We start from the raw sequence: 21,598 nt of genomic DNA, 5'->3' as shown, positions 1-21,598 counted from the left end.
CCATGGTCCCTCTTGGGTCTCCCTCTGCATTCCTCCACCTCTTCTTCCATCAATTATATATATATATTTGGAATGACTTACAGGCTGCAGTCCAGCTAGTCCAATAATGGTTGTCTGTGAATGGAAAATCTACGATTTCAGTAGTTGTTTTGTCCACAAGGCTGGATATCCCAGCTGGTCGTCAGTATAAGCTGGAATCCTGAAGGTAGGCTCCAATGCCAGTGGAGGAGTGGCCACGCTAGCAAGGAGAGGGCAAGCAGGCAAAGAAGAATGAACCCTGCCTTCCTCCACTGTTTTTATATAGGCTTCCAGCAGAAGATGTGGCTGAGATCAAAGGTGGGTCTTTTTGCCTCAAGGTCAGGGTCAAAGGTGTGTCCTACCTCAAGATCTGGACTAGAAGTGAATTTAACCACTTCAATCCAAGCAGAATATCTCTCACAGGTGTGTCCTCCATTTCTGGCTTGTAGTTCATTCCAGAGGTAGACACCCTGACCAGCAAGAGCAGCCATCAGAGCAGCTGAGGAACAATGCCAGAAATTGACCTCTGACCTCCACACGCACCTACTATAACCCCCCCCAAAAAAAACCAACCCACATGTAAAATAGTTGCTGAATTTGCCAGGCAGTGTGCTGGCCTCCTCTAATTTTCATGGTCCCGTGAAGTCTAAACTACAGGCATGCACATGTTGAAGAAACTGAGGCATGTAACTGTCCAAAGATGCACTTGGAGGAAAGGCTGGAGTTAACACTAGATTCAAGACAGTATCAACTACCAAACCCAGTATTGGGGAACTCAGAACAGTCTTCTTCCACCTTTAACAGGCTCTGTCACCACAGCACACACAGGTGGCTCCAGGCAGGAGCCCCAGGGCCCATCCAAGGGAACTGGCCTTCCTCAGTTAAGTCAGGTCCCAGGGATCTGAGGCTACAGAGAGGGGGCAGATGACAGGCCTACTTACAGAGCAGTCTGTGAGTATGGCATCCTGGAGCGCTGTGCTGCTGCGATAAGCCTGTTCTCTGTCTGCATGGACCCTCACAACAGCGCCCCCCCCTCCCCCCCTTCCCCCGTCAGCATACAGCTGCAAAGGATGCAGGACACAGGGTCTGACCCAGCCTCAGGGCAGCAGGCCAGGGTTTCATTCCACAACTGGTGGGTCCAAGACACGGACCCTGTGGGCTGGGGCTGGGGATGAAGGGGGCCGCTGACGCCTGCAGGCTCCTCCTCCTCCTCCCACTGCTGGCACTCAACCATTGTAGGAGTTGGGATTCAGCGGGAGGGAGGGTCACTTCTGGGATCCAGCAGGCTCTGGCCCCACACAGTGCACATTGGTTTGGGTGAAGTGGGATGTGAAGGGAATGGTTTTCTTTTAGGGAGACCGGCCATGGAGCTATCTGTAAGAAGCCTCTCTATTTGTGCAAACTTAGTTTTTTCGTCCCGTCCTCCATCTGTAATGCACTTTCCATCCAGGCCACCTGAGTGGTCCCGTGTCTCGCCTCATGCAGGCTCTGCTCAGCATGCTGCACACACCTCACCCCTGTGCACCCGTGTTTGCCGTTCACCAAAGGGGCCAGCTCTGAGCAGAGGGATTGGCCTACCCCTTTGCCCTCGCACAAGTGGGGCACCGCATCGTCTTCAATGTGCCCTTGCACCGAGATTGTTCTCAGTCCCCTTGGGTGGGGCCTGGAGCTCCTGAGAACTTGAGGCTTGCTGTGCAATTTGACACTACTCCCATTTGAGGAGAGAGCTGTGCGGCTGAGCGGTTGAGAGGGAAAACATTGGACTTAGCTGTGAGTTCATTCTCTCTTCTGTCAGCGTCAGCTGTGGGGCTTGTGCTGGTCTTTCCCAGCCTTAGTTTACCTCATCATAGGTGCATCCTTTTCTGAAAGTCCTGTCCCCAGATCTTTAGTCCTCACAACAGAGCCGCTTGGAAACCTGGGCTCAGAGAAGCGAAACGACAGAGCAGGTTGATGACGGCGACAGGACACAGGCAGGTCTCTCTTACTCCTCTGGTGCCAGGCGGTCGGAACTTAGATCTGGCCTTTCCCCCCCTCAATGTTGGGAGTGGAGTCGAGGTCCTTAAACTGCCAGGCAAGTGTCCCACTATTGAGCCATGTCCCCCTACCCCAAGTCCCAACCATCTTCAAAGAGGCAATGAGCGCAGAGAGTGAGTGCAGAGACCCAGGGTCCACCTCTCGGGGGGTCAAATCCCAGTTCAGCCTTTCTCCCTTTGTGGCCCGGCCGGAGAAGCCGGCTTGCACTGTGATACTTCAGATCCTTCTTTAGTAAAATGAGCATTACAGCGATCTGTTGCTTCCCGGGACGGCGTAGGGATGACCGTCATGCAGGCCCCTCCGAGGGTGCAGTGGTTTCTCCCTCTCTCCTCCGTGTGCCCAGATGTGTGTGCATGTATATGGAGGTTGACATCAAACGTCCTCTCTTATCACCCCCTGCCTTATTTCTCGACACAGAGTCTCTCATTGAACTTGGGGGCACCGATTTGGATAGACTGGCTGGGCAGCAAGCCCCAGGCATCCTTCTGTCTTTGTATCCCCAGTGCTGGTATTATAGGCGCATGCCACCATGCCCAGCTTTTACCTGGGTCCTGGGGATCCAAACTCAAGTCATCACGGTTGGAGTAGCAAGCACTCTGTTGACCGAGCCATCTTCCCAGGCTCACAGATGCTGCTGTTTTTGACTGATTCCCATCCTTCCTGCTTCAGGGATTAAGATCTACGTTTGTAATGGGGGTGATTGCCAGCTCTACCTCCTGGGCTGCATTGGGTAGTGCAAGGTGTCTGAGCCACTGGGCAGCACATCCTCTGTCTTCATTAGGGAAAGAAGGCCCAATGGAGGGAAAGGGGTGGACAGGAAGTTGCCAGGGCTCCATGCCACCAGCACCATCAGCTCCAGAGAAAACACACCATTACTGGAAGCCCAGACAGGCGGAGGGGGTGGAAGTGGCTGTGTCATAGGAAACCACACGAGGCCAGCCAAACCACGTGTGGCAGGATCACTGGGATGTTTACTGAAATGCTGGCCCTGAGGTCACCCAGATGCAGGGCTGGTATCCCCTGGGCACCACCCTCTGGCCTCCAAGTGCCAGCTTGGCAGGAACCATCCTAGGCTTCAGCTGAGACCTGTTGACCTCTGTGGCTGGGTTGGGAGAGGAGAGTGAGGGTTAAGTGAGTTCACAGGGGATGGCCGGGGGCAGGGGACAGCGATCCTCCAGACCATCCTTTGGAATCTTGCTGCAGTGGTTGAGCAGGGACCAGGTCCTTTCTAAATACCTTTGGGAAAGAGATGTTGCCTCAGGAGATGCACACCAAGGGAACGCTAGAGGCAAAGGGCTTGAGTTCAGATTCTGCTTGTCTGAACGTCTAACTCTGTAAGGCTAATGCAATGTTTCAGTGCCTCAGTTTCCCCACCTCTGAAGCAGGAACAGCGGTAACAGGGATGTTGACATAATTAAATGATTTAATATTTAAGGCTGCCTAGAACCAGTCATGTCTCAGATTAAGTACACTAAGTCTTTGCTGTAGAAATAGGACGTCTATATTCAGACTTGAAATTATGGAGGACCTAAAGTTATGAGTGTAAACAGACTTAGATCCTGTTTGGGGAGCTTCAATATTATGCTGAGCTATGGCATGCTTTGGGGACCATTACCCACCCGCAGTCACAACCACAGTTGACTAGGGTACGATTCACCTCTTCACTCTCTGTAGGAACAGGGAAGAGATGGCCTACTTGGGTTCACTCATTGCTTTTTTGGGGGCCCTGTATAATTAGCCCACATCCTTGTTTTTCATCTGGACTGTGGAATGATTGGACAGGCACGTGTTGCTTCTGAGCCCCTGAGCACGCTGCAGGCCTTGAGCCTTCTATTCAGGGGCTTCTGGTCCAGGGCTTTCTCAACCTCTACACCCAGAGAAGGGGTCAGTTGTTATTTGCATAAGGCATTCCAGAGAGGGCACACACGTCACAGCTAACTTTCTTGCAATGCGCACCGCTGCCCACAGCCCCCTGGAGCCATTTTCTCAGGGGATAGTGTGGCAGTCCACCTGAGACCTGACCTGTCTCTGATGAGCTGCCTGCATATGTCTCCAGAGAAGCTCCTGGATCCTAAGGACCCACGGGGCTGGACCCAGCTACCCTGGGTGTCTCCAGCACAGAACTGGACAGCTCATGAGAGATCCACAGGTGTGAACACTGCTTGCATGGCTTCCATCTATGAACCTCTGTCTGCCTTTCTGAGTGTGAGGATGTGGGGACTTTTGTGAGAAGGGCTTCTCCAGTCTGGGATGTAACTTAGCTGGCATCGTGCTTTTCTAGCATACACGAAGCCCTGGGTTCAACTCCCAGCACCGCATAAACTGGGAGAGAGGTCACTCTGGAATCACAGCACTGAAAAGGTGGAGGCGGGAGAATCAGCAGTTCAAGGTCATCCTCAGCTACATAGCAAGCTTGAGACCAGCCTGGGCTGTGTGAAATTGTCTCAGAAAAAAAAACGAGACACACTCCTCCATGAGGTCTTAGGGGATGCTCATTCAGGGCTCCTCTCCCTGCTACACCTCAAGCCGTTTTCTTCTTGCGCATGTTTCAAACACGGGGATCTTCGGGGGGCTGTGTTCTGAGGGGAGAGTCTGCCTCCTAGGGAGGCAGCAACGAGCAGATGGCTCTCCCATCTCCCATCCAGGGGCCCTGAGGCCCAAGCTGCTGACTGGAACAATGACTCAGCTCCTTCTTGGCATGTCTGCCATCCTATGACTGCAGCCCTGAGGATTGGCTCCTAAGCAAGTTCCCCTCCCCAAGCCAATGCTCCCTTGGCACAGCAGGGATGGGAACAATTAGCTTCAGGCCAGGCCACATGTTCAAATTGGTCCTTGGTTTGCTGACCACATATGACTCAGGAGCTAGAAGAGTCTTGGGAGGCTAACAGGACAACCTGTGATGTCATCACTGGGGCCTGGGCCTCACAGAATAACCACATGTCACTCAGGCAGGGATGGGAGTGGGGTTCTCATACCTGCCTCAGACAGTTTTTCTACTCTCCAAGCTGCACTGTTCCCAAGGCTTTTGCATGGTCCTCACCCTGGCTATGAACGTGCCCTCCAGTTGACACTTGCCTGCTCAGCTCCAGCTCCCCTCAGCCTCCACCCCCATCATGGCTCCATGCAGACTCAATGCCTCCTCCTCCAGGCCCCTACTCCCTCCTGCCTCTGCTCAAATCACCCAGATGATACCTATGGTTGCTTTCAAATTCAGCGTCACATCCCCCAAGTCTGGCTCAGGCCTCCCTCTCCTTCCCCTCATCATTCCTCACTTGCTATGCAGAAATCATCTCTGCTGGCCTCTGTCCCCTTGAGCTCACTGTGAACAGGGGCATGCTTTTCCTTCTTTATAAGGCATGGCCTGTATAGCCAGGGTTTATAGAATGAATATGTGGAAGATGAATGGGCAGATGGACAGATGGGGTCAATGGATGGATGAGTGTACAAACAGATAGACAGGTGGGTCAGACAGACAGACATGACTGGAAGGATGGACAGAGGAGCGGTGGCAGCTATAGGGACCCTGGAGGGAGAAGTGGAAGCTTGGAGCTTGGGTCTTCTGATCGGGGCAGGGCTCTCAGGTGAGGCAGGAATAACCTGGTGTGGTATTATCCTCTGGCTCTGTTCCTGACCCCAGCTCAGCAAAGCATCCTGAATTCTGAGTTATGCTGTGAGTCTCTACCTCCCAGCCTCTCACTGAGTCAGAGCTGTCCCTGGAAATAAAACACAGGCCTCTGGGGCCCAGGGTGCCTGGAAAATACAAATTACTTTTCTCTCATTTTACAGAGAAGGAAACCAAAGCCAACACATCAAAGACTTTGCCCAAAGGTACACAGCAATAGAGCCAGGGCTGGAGGCAGGCTTAGAGCCTGGCCTCTTCACTTCACTGATCCAATCACACACCTTCATGGTAGGATCTGTGGCTTTCCCAGCATGCTGTGCATAAATCCTCATGCCAATTTCCAAAGCCCCCTCAGGTGCCGGCACAACCCTCAGCTCACCAGCAGCTCCACACCTGGCACCATCCCCATGCCGTCCCCTTGCTCTGAGACCTCAGCTCACTCTGGCTTTCAGCCACATGCTATGAGTGCGATGTCACGTATGTGCCCTGTGATCACCACCTACCAGCCCTGCTGTGGGAGCCTGTCACTTCCCACCAGCTCCTTGCCAGCTCAAACTTCAGCCAAGTGGTAAACAAGTCTATAGCTGTTCCTGGAGCCCTGTCACACAGCACCTGGGACCTCAGGGCCAGGAGCAGGCATCTGAAGTCCTGCCCAGTTCGCAGAACACGTGGAAGGAGAAGCCACAGAGGGGCCCTGAGAGCTGGATGTTTGCAGTCAGCCAAGCAGGTGGCCATTCCCCAAACCTGTTTGTCCTATCATGGCAGGGGCAGGGTTATGGGAGGCATTCGTTTTGGAGATGCAGGGTCCAGTTTCAGGGTGGGAGTCCATGCCCCTTCGATGCTACACATGACGTTGCTAAAGATTCAGAAAAAGTCAGACTCAAAGGGCCAAAGAGAGTGTGGCTGTGTGAGATTCTGTGAACAAATCAACAAGCTAGAGATCAAAAGAATTTGTCAAAGCAAGACCAAATTAATAGCAGACACACATGCCTGAGCAGGCTGACCAGAGGTACAGTCTAGAGGAGGAGCTGGGATGTGTCATGTCTCTGGGGCAGAGCACTTCCCAGATCACACAAGGCCTTGGGTTCCATCCCCAGCACCTCCCACCAGGTAAAATAAAATACACAGCAAAATGGTGGCAACAACCTGAACCTAGATATTAAGTAATTTAAAGGCCACTGCGAACCAGGGATATTCGTATGCATCTGAAAACCTGAAACCCAGGAAAACAAGAGAAAGAGGGGCCTGGAGTCATGATGACTCAGTGGGTTAGGGTATGCAAGCTTGAGGACCTGAACTGGAATCCCCAGAACTCATACAAAGACACCGAGTCTGCCAGTACACACCTGTAACAGCAGCACCCCAAGGCAGAGACGGGAGGACCCCGGGGGTTCACTGGGCAGCAGATCAGCGACTCCAGGTCAGAGGGAGACCCTGTCTCAAAACCTAAGTGGAGAGCCACAGGGGAGGAAACTCAGCACTGACCTCCGGCCTCCTCACCTGTACCCACTGGTGCACACATCCGCTTTTGTGCACACAGACACACAAGGAGGAACAGCTCAAAAGACTTGAAGTTGAGGTGTCACCTGTCCAGATCTGGAGTGTTGGTCAAGACCCTCCCAGCCTCAAATCATCATCCCCGGGGGCTCTGGTGGCACAGCTGTGCTGAACTGCAGGAAACAGTTCTTAGGTTGCACAGGTTGCGAGAGAGACTGGGAAGGGGACGGGAAGTTGCCAAGTGAGTTATCTGATAAGTGACTGCCATCACAAAAGCTATGTAAGGCAACCCATAAAGGAACGCTCCAGGCCCGTTTCATTTATGAACACAGATGGAGACACTAAATAAAATCCTGGCTGAACCCAGCAAGGTTAAAATAATCACATTCCCTCGCTTTCAGGAAGTTTATACCGGGAAAAACATCAACCACAGAGAACTTGCCAGCATATCTGCCTCAGAGGATCAAGGGGGAAGAAACAGCCCAGTGTTCACGAAGCCTGGAGCAGACACGGCTCTTGGACAAGGTCCATAGTCTTCAGGGAGAAGTACCTTCATCTCATGGAGCTTTTCATACCCAAAAGCTGCATTTATGTCCTGAAGAGCCGGGAGAAGGCAAGGACAGCAAGTGTTGCTGTGGCCTGAGGCCTGGTGCCAGACAGCCAGGCAAGTAAGGAGAGAATGGAAGAGATGCCATTCTTGAAGGGGACAGACAAGGCTGGAATTCAACAGACAGAATATTAAATGGCATTCAGCAAGGCTCCCAGGTGCAGGGCCAAAAAAAAATTAATAAAAATAAAATAAAATAAATGCTACTTCTACATCAGCAGTAATTAACCAGGAATAGTCCAACTCATGTAAGCTCAAATAGCAGGGTCTGTGGGGACTATGTAAATATTTAAAACTGTGGCTGTATATGCATACATTTAATTTATGTAAATTGAATCTATAGGGAGCATCCAGGACACATACATAGCTCTAGGCCTCATAAGAGACCCTTCTTTGTTTATGAGTCAGGGTCTCTCTCTGTAACCCAAGCTAAGCTTAAACTCGATATCCTCCTGCCTCAGGCTTAGAAGCACAGGGGTGACATGTGTGCCCCCTCATGCCTGGCTCCAATCTCCTTTCTTTAGGTTTTGTTTTACCTCCTCCTGTATAGGAGACCTGTCTTCAAGGTAACTTCATGGTCCAAGGTGGCTGTGGGACTTGACTCTCTGGCGAGAAGCAAGAGGAAGAAATGAGTGTTGGTGAGACAAAAAGAAAGCCCTTCCCTTCAGGGACAGGCCCCAGAACTCACACCCAATGCTCTTGCATAGCTCACAGCAGGAAGCCAGCCTCATGGCCTTGCCTAGCTGCCAAGCTCAGCATATCACTGTCTTAAACAAACCAGCGTCTTGGCCGCGGTGGCAGGAACTAAAGACGGGTATTGGCGTGGGCAGGTCTATCTGAGGCCCAGAGAGGGTGAGGAGCTTCCGTGCGGCCACAGAGCAGATGAGCAGTGGGGCAGGTGTCAAGCTTGGGTCAGGGCAGACTGTACACCAACAGCTGTGTTATGCCCACCTTGGCATGGCCAGCCACAAAGCCCAGCCACTCCTCACTCCCCATCTACGGGATTCAGGGCCTGTGCCGCATTCTTCTGTCCCCCGCCCCCGCCCCTGCCCCTCCCAACCAAAAGACTGTGTTCTGCCTTTCCAGTCTTTCTGGTGTCATGCCTGCATGTGGCATAGCCTAAACTTGGTGAGCCTAGGAAGGACCAGGGAGGCAGCTACAGAACAGCAAATGTCCAGGCTGGCCACACCATTTCTTCTGCAAGCCCTGACTGAGGCAGGGGCCCTTCTTTTTTAGTTATGGCTCTTACGCCCACAGGGGTAGGCATAGCCTGTGTGGGACCCGGGGAGGGGGGAGCATAGAGACTCCCTGCTTGCTTGTTTCGAGATAGGGTCTTGCTTTGTAGCCTAGGCTAGCTCTCTGTTTTCTGTACTCACAGGTATGTTTCACTAAAACCGGTGGAGGTGTTGTGAGCCTCAGCTTTCTCCAAGTACTTTAGCTCTTGTCTTTTGTTTTGTTTTGTTTTGTTTTTCAAGCAAGGTCTCATATAGCCACTCTAGACTCAAACTCACTATGTCGCCAAGAACTTCTGATCCCTTGACTCCACCTCCCAACTGCTGAGATTGCAAGCATGCCCACCACATCCAGTTAATTGTGGAAACCGAGGCATGAGGCATCTGTGTATGCCAGGCTCACACAATACCAACTATAGCTCCGGCCTTCCAATTTCATGTCCTTATACTCAAACACCCATTGATGGGACCTGAGGGATGTCCCCTGCACCCAAAGGCCAGGACACTGGAGATGTCCCACAGGTGGTGGTGTGGATCCTGTGTTTATTAGCTGCAAAGTCCTGCACAGTCCAGGGCCCAGGAAGCCACCTGCCCACCAGGCACCTTCTGCTCTGAGCAGGCCAGGCTGCTACACTGTGTCCCTCTTCTGGGCATTTGAACATGCTGTTCCCTCTGGAACATTCTACCACAGAGCCTTCTTGGATTTCAGAAATGGCTTCTCCCTCTGAAGTTTAGACCCCAGCCTTGGTCTGAACAAGGGGGCCTCCCCAACACCCACTGCCACCCCCAACCGCCATGCTCTGGTCCCCAGGTCTGCACTGTGGCTCCAGTGCCCCAGAGCCCATCAGAGCTGGTGGAATTCAACAAAGGCGATTTAGCTCAATCGGATCAGCTGAGCCCATCAAGTGCCAGCACACAGTAGGCTCAGACTGCTCAGGCTTGGCCATGCTAGGCCACCTTCAGAGCCCAAGAAGCAGAGAGGCTCTAGGTTGCCAAGAGCAGACAGGCTGCCAGGGAAGCTCTGCTCTGGGTCACACCCACCTCTGGGTGGCTGCCAGTCTCCCTGCCAGAAACCACAGGCTGGGTCTGGGCTGCCCAGAGCTCCAGCCACAGGACTCAGGACGCTGTGGCTCAGATCTGCAGAGCATTTGACGGACGCTGCTGGTCTCCGCAGGACCCTGGGCTGGGACAGGGGCCCTGGCAAAGCTGCAGCTGCTGTGGCAGTGGCGTGGGCTGGTAGGCCTTGCTTGCTGGGAGCTGAGAAGCTGAGAGGCCCCTGCCTGCTAGTCCTCAACTCTTGGCACTGGCGGTGGCTTGGGCTTCACATACTGTCAGACGCCTTCTTGGAGGCCTCCATAGCCTCACCTTCCAGGTACCTGGGCTCATTCCTGGGACTATGGGGGGAGAAGAGTGAGAACTGTAAGTGTGTATGTGTGTCTGTCTGCCTGCCTGTTTCTCTCTCTCTGTATGCACCTAGAAGAGACCTCAGCCTCTAGAACATAAAGACTCAGGTCTTGCCTCCCAGGCTTGAAGCTGGCTCCACAAGGGACGCGGTGACATGAGGGGCAACCCACTGATTCATCTCCTGGCCATCTCCTTCCTCTACCTCCTCTCAATGGTAAGGAACCCTGGTCTTGAAAGACAAAAGAATTCCAGGTGGTGGGATGGATATGTGGTCATCTCTTGGAAGGACCCTATTCTGGATACAGTCTGGTCTCTGTGCCTGCCTGGGCTTGCTTCCTTCTCTGGGCCCCGTCAGCTTGCAAGTTCCGCTGTGTGACCCCAGACAAGTGTCCTTCCTTTTCTGAGCCCGAGCCTCAGTTCAATAGGTACAATGTTCGTGAGGCCTCTCAGGGATCTTTGAGGAGAATTGCTCCACAGAGGATAGCATGCGTCCAGGACAAGGATGGATACTGGGGTCTGATTGCAACGTACAGTCCGTGAGGGTATAGTGTGCTAGTCAGAGAGAACAGGAGACATCTCTGTGGTTAATGTCCTGTCCCTCGGTGTCATGTGGAAAAATCTTGTGGGCTTGTGCATAGTTCCACTTGCCTCACATTTACAAGTCTTGTAAGAAGTTGTCATGTTTTAGTCAAATGAGACTCAGAGAGCATATGCAACTCACCCAAAGCCACACAGCAGAAAAACATTAGAACAATAGAAGAGCAGCATGATAGAGCCTAGAGCAGACATGGGTGTGCTTGGAGGAGACCCCAGTCTGTGTCTCTCTACCCCAATCTGGGCAATGCCTCACACTAAATGTTGAGTTCCCAGGAACATGGAGTTAGGGACTGGAGCCAACAGAGCCTGGGCATAAACTCCTCCCTCCCTGGCCCCAAGAGGTCTCCCTGGCAAGGCCAGGACCAACTAGCTTCCAGTCTTGGAAGGGGATGGGCAGAACAAGACGTTAGAATGGGTGCCTTAGGCAGCTCCCTGCGTTCCCCTGAGAGGAGGGTTCTGAGAGGCTGAGGGAGAGCTGCCCTAGATTCGCCATTGGAGTGACATTTGTGAGAACATTTTTTTTTTCTGGTCGTGAGAAGTTGATTGGCATCTGGCACAGAAACCTAGGGATGCAGTCATGGAGAGTATGTGAAGCCGCATTCTTCCCAGGGGAGGGAATTCCAGGTCTTCCAGGCAGGCTGTGGGCTCCTGGCGCTGGACCAGGGCAGGACCAGGGCACCTGGAAACAGCAAAGCTTTGCTGATGAGAGGCTGACATCAACCATAGTCCCAATCACTCTGGGGAGACCAAGGCAAGTGGGAGCTTGAATACTGGGACACCGGGGTTGGCAAGGGCATGGGAGAGGAGGGAGGTCGGGGGGTGGGGCTGCCTCCTCCATAGGCTAGGCAAGAACACCCACCCTGCCCTGTCACTGTTCTTGAACAAGCGGGTAGACGGAGGCAGAGGCTCTGCTGCTAACATAGCCCCTGGAGAATAACAGACTCAAGAGCTAAGTATGGGTTCCAGCACCCCACGAACCTGGAATCTGATCCTATCCCACAGCGTTCCAGCTATTTACTATTTGATTTTGACCTATTGTTTTTTGCCATCACTGTTTTGGAGTTTATATTGAAACAAAGTGTCACTCTGTGTCCAGGCTGGTCTGGAACTCGCTATACAGCTCATGCTGACTTCAAAATTAAGGTGATTCTCCTGTCTCAGTCTCCCAAGTGTTATTTCATCACTGTTAAATCAGACAAGCTGCCCAGACCTCACAGGAAAATGCTGAACACACAGCTTGTCCACACAGCACTCGGAGTAACAAGTGTCATTAGTGGAGTTTCCTGGGGCTCAGGACCTGGAGAGGCCAGAAGCTCCTGAGGGTCTACAGCAGGCCTGGGGCTCAGTAGAAGGCTTGTTTTGTGCTTCCTCACTTCTGGTCAGCCAAGGGCATCAAACCCCTGCTCTGAGCGTCTGCCTCTTTCAGGCCAGCTCTGAGTGAGTTACCCCAGAATGTATCATGTCCCATACACAGATTGCACAGAAGCCTTGGAAAGGTGACACTGAGTGTTCATGATGAGCTCCCAGAGGCTGCTGGTCCAGGAACTCCCTGGAACCTGGAATTCTGCAGCTTGCCCTGCCTTAGGTGGGAGCCACTGGACTCGAACAAGCAGCCACTCTGGGGCGACCTCTGCTGGCCAGAGAACTGTGGGCCTCGGAAAGCAGATTTTTGGGAGTTCAGATCCATGGGTGGGCAGGAAGGGAGTTGTGGTAAAGGGATCACTATCTCTTTGGGCCAGTCAGGAGATTTAGGTCTTTGGTTTTCTTTTTCTAAATCACACATCCTCCAATCAAGGCCTTTTCCTTGTGCTGAAGATTGGTCCTCCACTGTTGGAAACATCTTGAGTGGAAGCTCCCTCTTGGTCCCCACCCTCTCGGGAGCCCTGGCTTCCAGCATTTCATTTGGGTATTTCTGTCCTGGGTGTGAGGCTCAGTTGTAGCTAGGGTGGTGCCCTGGCCCTGCAATGAATGGATACTGAGCCCTGGCTCAGTTTTTGCCTGTTACAGGAGGAGTGGACTCCACTGGAGCCGTGAGTCCACAGTAGGAAGGCGAGCTTGGCGCCCAGACCTGGCTATGGGCAATAGCTTTCCCCTCTTTGGGGTCAGTTCTCCCATCTGTGCAGGGTGGTGGAGGAGGGGGAGGGGTGTGGAGGTATGGGGGTTGGGAGTTGGGGTCGGCTGGCCCAGAGGGGTTGTTTTCTTAGAAGCTTCTAGACAGCTTATTAAATAGATTACAGGTCCTGCCTCCGTGACTTCTAGTTTCATGAGTCCCAGAGGAGGCCTGGGAATCTGTATTTCCCCTTTTCCAGGCTAATCTGATGTGCACCCAGGGCTGAGAAACGAGTTGGGTCGTGTCAAGACCCGGAAATTCCACGTCCTGTTTGATTTCTTTAGCCCAAGGGTAAGAACGTATACAGAAACCATCCGCTCAGCTTCATCTCACTCCTCAGGCTTCCTCGCCTTCCCGACAGTTCGTAGGGACCGGCGGTTACCCTTCATTGTAGTTAGCAGAGGCGACCACCGGTGTGTTAACCACGGTCAGGAGACTGCTTGGCGGGGAATGTGCTTGCAGCGTAAGCCTGAGGACCTGAGGCCGATATATACCATATATAGCAACTGGGCACAGCAGGACACATCTGTACCAGCGCTGAGTGGGCAGCGACCGACAGATCCTTGGGGCTCCCTTGGCTAGCAGTGCGAGGCCCTGCCTCAAAAAAATAGAAGGCGGAGAGTGATGGAGGCAGCCCGGATGTTGATCTCTTCACGTCTATGCACGCATACCTGCACACCACACATACATGCGCTCGTCAAAAACAAAACCAAGCAGACAGAGCCTAACATAGTGATGGCCTCCCACGCAGCATCACTTCCTGCCCCCACCTTACAAAGGAGGAAACCCAGTGGTGGAGAGTTCAAGGATCCCTCAGGCCGCTCATCCAGGAAGGCGGAACCTAGAACTGAAGCTCTGATCTGGGGTGCTTGCTCAAGGTCACGGTGTCATGCCGCCTCTTAGGAGTACCATGGGAAGGCTCAGGGTGAAGGCCAGTTCTGTGTGACGCTGAGGCCAAGCTAAGGGTCCGGCAGTGTCCGGTTTGGCCGAGAAGTGACCGGTTGTGAGAGTCGTCCTACCTTCCACGATGGTCAAAGGTGAGTGAGGTTTCTGTCTCTGCAGGTGTGTGCCCAGCTGTGCCCGACATCCTGTGCCTGTCCCTGGATGCCGCCCCAGTGCCCACTGGGGGCAAACCTGGTGCTGGATGGCTGTGGCTGCTGTCAAGTGTGCGCCCGGCGGCTCGGGGAGTCCTGCGACCACCTGCATGTCTGTGACCTCAGCCAGGGCCTGGTTTGTCAGCCCGGGACAGGCCCCGGTGGCCGGGGGGCAGTGTGCCTCTGTAAGCAGGTTTGCCAGACCAATGGTGTGTGTGTGTGTGTGTGTGTGTGTGTGTGTGTGTGTGTGTGTGTGCGCGCGTCAAGGCATGGGTTACAGAGCCAAAGCGGAGCCAGCTTTCTGCATCTCTCTCTCACCTCACTTTAGACACCGTGTTCATTTAGCTCAGCCAGTGACCCAAGGCTTGCTGGGGCCCACTTCTTCCCTCTCATCCTCTGCTGGGATGGTGTTGACGGTGATTTTCATCCATACCCATCCTAATCACAGCCAGCTTCCTGAGCTGGCCAAAAGCTGCCCCTAGGCAAACACACAGCCCTGTAGAGAGCAAGGCTCCATGTGGGGTATGGTATATGCCACGAACAGTGCTGGGCACTCCCTGTCCACACCCCATAGTCCCATTGCGCAAGTTCTACAAATAGGGAAACTGAGGCTCTAAGATGGCTAGCATGCTCTATGCCCTACAACCTGCTTCCATCTCCAGACAGATTTAGGTAACAGTCCGCTCCCTCCATTCTGCAGCTGGGAGCCTTGGGGCTACACTGTAAACCCCAGCACTGTTTCCCAGTGGTGTTGGATTTGTGACATTCCTCACCACTCTCTCAGGCCTGGGCCTCTGACACTTTGGGGCTTGGTGACTGTTGCTGGGAGGTTCTCTGTGGTCTGACCTTTAGCAGCAGCCTCTCGGCCTATGAGGTGCCAGGATCAGCTGCCAGTGGTGACCTTGCCAAGGTCGCCAAAGAGCAAAATTACCCCAGTTGAGAACTTAAGAAAAACAGAGACGGTCTGTCTATCTATCTATTCATTTATTTCATCTAAAACTACTTCACACTTTGACAAAAATGACCTCATCCAATCGCTTTCTTGCTCCTGCTCTCTGCTCTAGCCACACTGGCCTTGAACACCCAAGTCATGTTCTCAGTCTCAGCAGCTTTGCACTGGCTGCCCTCCATCCCCAATTCTCTCCTTAGATACATGCATGGGGCGTCCCCTCCCTTCCTTCACATTCTTTACTCACGTCACTTCATCCGTGAGGCCTGCCACTGTCTTTAAGAAATTGCAATTCCCCGCTAGTACCTAAACCATCTATTTCATTAGGCCGGATCCGCGGCCAAGGCAACTCCGGCTTGTTGGCTGAGTTTATTTCCACTGGAAGCTCCATTGGGGGATGTTTGTCCATTTGCCCACATATCCTGAATTGCAACCTCCTGGCACGCGGCTTAGGCCACAGGAGGTGCTCGGCAAATGTTTGTGGCATTACGTGGATGATAGCAGGGGTTCTAGTGGGGCTGGTGGAAACAAGAACCCTTTCTTGAGTAAGGCCCGTGAGAAAATGCTTTACAAGCCAATTTCACTTTATCCTTAACACTGAGGTAGACCCTAACATAGCCCCTGTTTTGCAGGCGAGGGAGCTCAGCTCAGAGAGACTTAAGTCACTTAAATAGGTCACACAGGCTTGCAAGTTGTGGAAAAAGAAAAAAAAAAAAATAAGTGTGATTTCTGCCTTGCAACTGACTTCCAGAGGCCAGAAAGAGCTACCCCAGCTGGCAAGGCCATGACCTGTGCTCAGGGGAGGCTGCGGAGCTCAGATGGAGACTGGTATCATGGGTAGGCAGGGGAGGTTGCCGGCAGAGGGGACCCTGAACAAGGCTTGGAGGAAACAATGGTTTTGGCCGCTGGGCATGGGTATAGCTGGATAGGAGGTTTCCGAGACGGTCCATAGGGTTTGCAATGCCAAGGTACCTGTCACGGTACAACTGCCCTGCTAGGGACTGGATGCCCAGGCACACTCATCCCACCTAGCCAGCTCCCAGCTGACGGCCCATGAGGTGCCAGGGACTCTTGCTAAAATTATCATCCTCCCGATGACCTTCCTAAACACGCCTGTTTGCCAGGTCATCCTGGCAACGGGGGCCCAAAGCTGAGGCAGATGGAGGCAGGGTGTGTGTGAGAGTGTATGTGATGAGTGTGTGTGTAATGTGTGCGTGATGGGTGTGGTGTGTGTGTGGGTGTGTGTGTGTGTGTGATGGATGTGGTGAGGTGAGCCCAGACGTGGCATGACCAGGTAGAAGCAAGGCACAGTTGCACAGTTTCTAGGGAACCACTGACAACATGTCCAGGTCAGAAAGTCTGCTCTTTGTATCCAAGGGGGTGTGATCTGGAGGCAGCGGGGACAGGGAGCAGCTGTCCTCTCTGGAGAACAGGGGCATGCCAGGAGGAGCAGTCTGGACCCCAGCCCTGTTGTCATGGGCAGTGATCGGGCCACTCAGACAGTTTAAGTAGTGACAGAAAAGTCCCAGGGCCAGCAGATTAAACCCGACCAGACAGCGGTGAGGACACACAGGGAGAGTGCTCCAGCCCAGGCTGGCCTCGAACTTCTGAACCTCTTGCCACCACCTCCCCAGTGCGAGGCCTACGGGAGTGCCGGCAAGCGTACCCTCACACAGCGTTCATACATTGCTGCAGACCGAGCCCAGGCCCTGAGCACCCGAGGCAAGCGCTCCACCGACTGCGCCACGTCCCTTAACCCAAAGCTTCACTTCTGTCAGGTCCACTGCACACGTAATTTCACTTAGTCCATGACATGCTGTGAAATAAGCACCAACATAATCCAATCTTTCACGTAGAGGAACTGAGGCGAGACATTAAATTACTTGGTCTATAGTTAAGAAAGTGCAGGGCTGGAGCCCACACCAGGCTCTGGATGTCTTGCTGAAGACAGAGGCCGGCCGGTGGGGGGTGGGGGAGGGGAGGATGGGGACAGGCCAGGCCGCCTGGTCTTGTGTTCAGGAGAGCTGGTGGTTTTCTCCTCCCTACCACAGTGGAAGAGGATGACGGGAGCTGTGAGGTGAACGGCCACAGGTACCTGGATGGGGAGACGTTTCAACCCAATTGCAGGGTCCTCTGCCGCTGTGACGACGGTGGCTTCACCTGCCTGCCGCTGTGCAGTGAGGATGTGCGCCTGCCCAGCTGGGACTGCCCACGCCCCAGGAGAGTGGAGCTGCCCGGGAGGTGCTGCCCCGAGTGGGTGTGTGACCAGGGAGTCACGCCTGGGATCCAGCCGTCCATGGCCCAGGGTGAGTGAGTGCAGGTCAGGCCCAGGCCACCAAGGCCTCAGCTGCCACCCTTCCCGGAAGCAGAAATGACGAACTGACAAAACAAAGGCAACCGCTGAGGGATATAATTTTAGCTAATAAATAGTTTAAAGCTCGAGGGACTCGAGACACGACTCAGTAGTTAAGAGCACTTGCTTTTTTTGCAGAGGGTCGGGGTTCAGTCTTCTGAACCAACATGGTAGCTCACAACTGTCCATAACTTCAGTTCCAGGGGATCTGATACCCTCTTCTGACCACTGTGGGCACCGGGCATGCACATGTCGCACATGCGTACATACATGAGGTGAAACATACACACATAAAATAAAAACAAACACATCTTAACACGTAAGAGTTCAAGTTCAGGTGGCAGAATGGAGAGGGAGTGTTAGCATCCTTGAGCCAAAGTTTTGCCTCTCACAGCCGTGGTACAAATATAGTATAAGTGGCAGAAGATAGTACAGATGATAAATATAGTCTAGAATAATAGAAAATATGACATAAAATATAGATACATGTATAGAATATATATTTCTGATACTTAAATGCCTATGGACAATTTATAACATTATGAATATAGGATTGTTTGCATTTCAGTAAAATCCTTAAGTAAAAGATTATGTAAAAGCTGAACCAGGCAGGATGAGAGTTTGGAAAACAGTTGAGGGCTAGGCAGAGGTTCAGAGACTGCTACATCCTTCTACAAACTCTTAGACTCTGGGATTTTTGTTGTCCTGTTTCTTTAAAAACATTATTCTTGTCACATGAATCTGACTGGGGAAGGTGACCAGGAAGCAAGGACTGCCTCTGTGGATGCCACCCTATGGGGAGGCAGGACACGGGGTGGGTTAAATACCTGGACACTGTCTCTACACCCAGCTCTGGCCTTGCCTGCTGTGTGATTCTGAGAAAGTTGTTGAAGGTTCCCTGCCTCGGTTTCTCCAGCTGTAAAGCGGAACCAATAAGAACACCCACCTTTTAGAACTGTGGAGGGGACATAATGGATTAGTTCAAGTAAATGGGTTGTAAGGAAGCCCATGTAAGTGCCATGGCTGACATTACCCCCGACTGGGAATATGACACATCAAATTAGGCAAATAGGAGAGAGCTGGCCAGCTCACCTCAAATGTCTCTGCCCACAGAGTACTCAGAATTGAACCTATAGCTGTGCTCAACCAGACAAATGCTCTACCACTGAGCCATGCCGCCAGCCCTTGGCTTTCATAGTGAAAAGCAAGATAGAACCCCACCTCCCATCTGGCCTCCACCGCATGTGCATGTACAGGGCGTGAACGCACGTGCAGCTGGCCCTCCGTGTTCTCGGACTCAACCAGCTGCTCACCAAAAGTAGTTTTGTAATTGGGCCCCGCACTGAGCAGGTGCTGATTTTTGTTTTACTCTTTCAACGATTCCTTAGTAAAGATGGTTTCCATTTTAGCTTGTGTCAGTGTTTGGGAGATGACCTGTGTTGCCAGGAGGGTGTGTGTGGTCTGTGCAAGCACCGAGCCATTTACACAGGGATCCCAGCACCCTCGAACCTCCTGCCCTGACACGCAAACACACGACTCTTGTGTGTACAGAGCAGTAGTTGTCAGTATGAGCATCCATGGCATTTGGGATGAGTTATGCTTTGTGGTTGGGGTTGATGGGTATGTTGTGGGATGTACAAAAACAATCTTGACTCTACCCTCTAGCAACCCCCTTCCTCCCCATCTCTCCCCCACAAAACACCCTTGTATACATTCATCAACTGTGACAATTGAAAATGTCTCTGGACACTGCCAAATAAATGTCTTTTTGGTTCTCAGAGACAAAAAGAAGGACATCAAACATAAGAGAAAAGGATAACGGGGAGGAAGAGATAGACCATGGTGAGCCTGCCATCTTGGGCCCTTGAACACTCTTTTTCCACCAGGTTGCAGTTCTGTGCCACACAAGTGTGTCTGTAAGACACCATGTATCAGGCAGTAGGAAGGTAGAGAAAAAGAAAGATGGCATTTTTTTTTTTAGTTGTTTCATGACCAATGTCTGTGAGGTGCACTGTTCTTAGATGCCTCAGCTGTTTTTTTTTTTTTTTTTTTTTATTTTAATCTAATCCCAAATTTTAGGAAGTTTAGGAAGAAACTAAGGGTGAGCAGCCTTGCTAGGTTCCCCGTGATGGCCAGCAGGTGAGCTGACTTGGCTACTGAGCTCCGACCTCTCCACGTTCACTCTCTTCTTTCTAACCCCCAGGACATCAACTTTCTGCCCTTGTCACTCCTGCATCCGCCGATGTCCCCTGTCCAAAATGGAGCACTGCCTGGGGCCCCTGTTCCACCACCTGTGGCCTGGGCATAGCCACCCGAGTATCCAACCAGAACCGATTCTGCCAACTGGAGATCCAGCGCCGCCTGTGTCTATCCAGACCCTGCCGGGCAGCCAGGGGACGTAGCTCGTGGAACAGCGCCTTCTAGACCCAAGCCAGGGATAGGGACATGAAGCCTGACGTTCTCAGCAGGTGTCCCTCGGGCCAGGCCCTGGACGGATGACAGATACCCCCATCCATGCTCTCAGCTGCAGTTAACTGTCCTGGTAGGGTTCGTTGTCCAGGGCCGCTGAGAGATGCCTGCTCTGTCTGAGGGCAGTGGGACATATGACCAGCGTCGTTTCTCTGAATCAGCCTGGGGTTCTGACCCATCTGCCTAATTCCTTATCAAACAAGCACATACAGGACGGCGTTCTCTTCAAATGTCCATGTGCAAAAAGGACAACTGAAAGGACCTTCAAAGCTAGGCTGTGCTGGGCAGGCCTGGCCACCAAGCTGGGGACAATGGCCATGAGGGGTACCAGGCCGCAGATTGCCTGAAACTCCCAGGTCCCTTCTTGGACTTCTGGGTGCTTGTCTCCAAAGATCGTGGATGGACTGTAAGTCTGGTTTCCCTGGTCTGAGAACACCCTGCCTGCCCAGGAAGAATTCAGGGGCAGAATTCTCTGTGAACAAGAAGAGATGAAATCACATTGTCCTTATCGAGATCCATGAACTTCACTTTGTATCTGTAAGAATGGACATTTCTTAAGCACTCGCAAAGCAGGAGGCGCCACACTCCTGGCAGCCAGGGCCTTTCCCTTCAACACGAGAAAGGCAAGGGACAGCAGAGTACCCTCATTTGGAGGGCTAGACCAGCCTTGGATAAAAAGCCGAGCCAAGCGTGGAGTTCAGTTTGGTGTCTTGTGTTTTTGTATCAAAACAAAACAAAATAAAACCCAACTAAATATAAAGTTTACCTTCTCTCCCATGGTCCGCTTTGTGGTTAGAAGATAGCTTGGTTGGAGGCAGGAGGATTCCCAGGGCTTCATAGCCACTCAGCCTAGCCTACTTAGTAAATTCCAGGCCAGTGAGATACCCTCTCTCTAAAATAATCAGTGCACAGTGCCTAAAGAACAATGCCTGAGGTCTTTTTTTTTTTTTTTTTTTTTTTTTTTTTATGCCTGAGGTCTTAACACACGCACATGCGCGCCAAAGCATGGTGCATGAGCATTGTGCACATCCGCATGCGCATGCGCACGTACTGAACGCACCAAGAGCAACAAATACATTCGAAACTGGTGTTACTAACAAGTTCCAGCCAGGCAAATCAGAGAAGTCTCTGGCTGGTGTGGAGACACGTTAAGCCCAGAACTCTAAGGCAGAGGCAGGTAGATGGATCTCTGTGAGTTTGAGGCCACCCTGGTCTCCATGTTGGGTTCCAGGCCAGGTAGAGCTACACAGTGAGATCCCGTCTCAAAAAAATAAAAACCAAACAATCAGCAATAGTCTCTGTGTTTAAGTAGTGGCTTTCTCTGTGAAACTTTGTTGGGATGTGTGTAATCCACACAGCTAAACGCGGAAGCCACAGATTCTGTCTGGGTCTTTGCAGCTGTTGACCCAGTGACCAACACCTCCATCCAGGTACATAAAGCTCCCACCCCCTCAGGAAGGTCCTTCTGCTCTTCCTGCGGTTCCCTTCTCCTCATCAGGTGACCCCTGCCCTACCTGATTTCCATCTCCGCTCAACAGAACAAAGAAAAGAAGCATTCAGCACAGGTCCCGAGTCCATCTGAGAGGCCAACCAGAGAACCGAGGTTGGCACT

The 21,598-nt window shown here is 52.4% G+C and overlaps 1 protein-coding gene across 1 annotated transcript; it reads left to right on the top strand.

Annotated features, from left to right (window-relative positions):
* Window positions 1-10,249: 10,249 nt before the first annotated feature.
* Window positions 10,250-20,726, top strand: Ccn5 (cellular communication network factor 5). Its single transcript, XM_055602374.1, has 5 exons — window positions 10,250-10,382; window positions 10,488-10,628; window positions 14,184-14,400; window positions 17,216-17,470; window positions 19,721-20,726. Exons 2-5 carry the CDS (start codon window positions 10,569-10,571, stop codon window positions 19,939-19,941), a joined length of 753 nt encoding a protein of 250 aa, XP_055458349.1. The 5' UTR covers window positions 10,250-10,382; window positions 10,488-10,568; the 3' UTR covers window positions 19,942-20,726.
* Window positions 20,727-21,598: the final 872 nt, after the last annotated feature.

The sequence above is a fragment of the Psammomys obesus genome, unplaced genomic scaffold (assembly GCF_907164565.1).
Source record: "Psammomys obesus unplaced genomic scaffold, mPsaObe1.curated_primary_1811, whole genome shotgun sequence".
Classification (NCBI taxonomy): Eukaryota; Metazoa; Chordata; class Mammalia; order Rodentia; family Muridae; genus Psammomys; species Psammomys obesus.
This window is presented reverse-complemented; position numbering and strand designations above follow the sequence as displayed.

Coding starts and splice junctions, on each gene's coding strand:
- Ccn5 (XM_055602374.1), top strand. CDS start 10,569: ATGAGGGGCAACCCACTGATTCATCTCCTGGCCATCTCCTTCCTCTAC. Junction 10,629..14,183: donor TCCTCTACCTCCTCTCAATG/GTAAGGAACCCT, acceptor CTGTCTCTGCAG/GTGTGTGCCCAGCTGTGCCC. Junction 17,471..19,720: donor CCAGCCGTCCATGGCCCAGG/GTGAGTGAGTGC, acceptor TCTAACCCCCAG/GACATCAACTTTCTGCCCTT.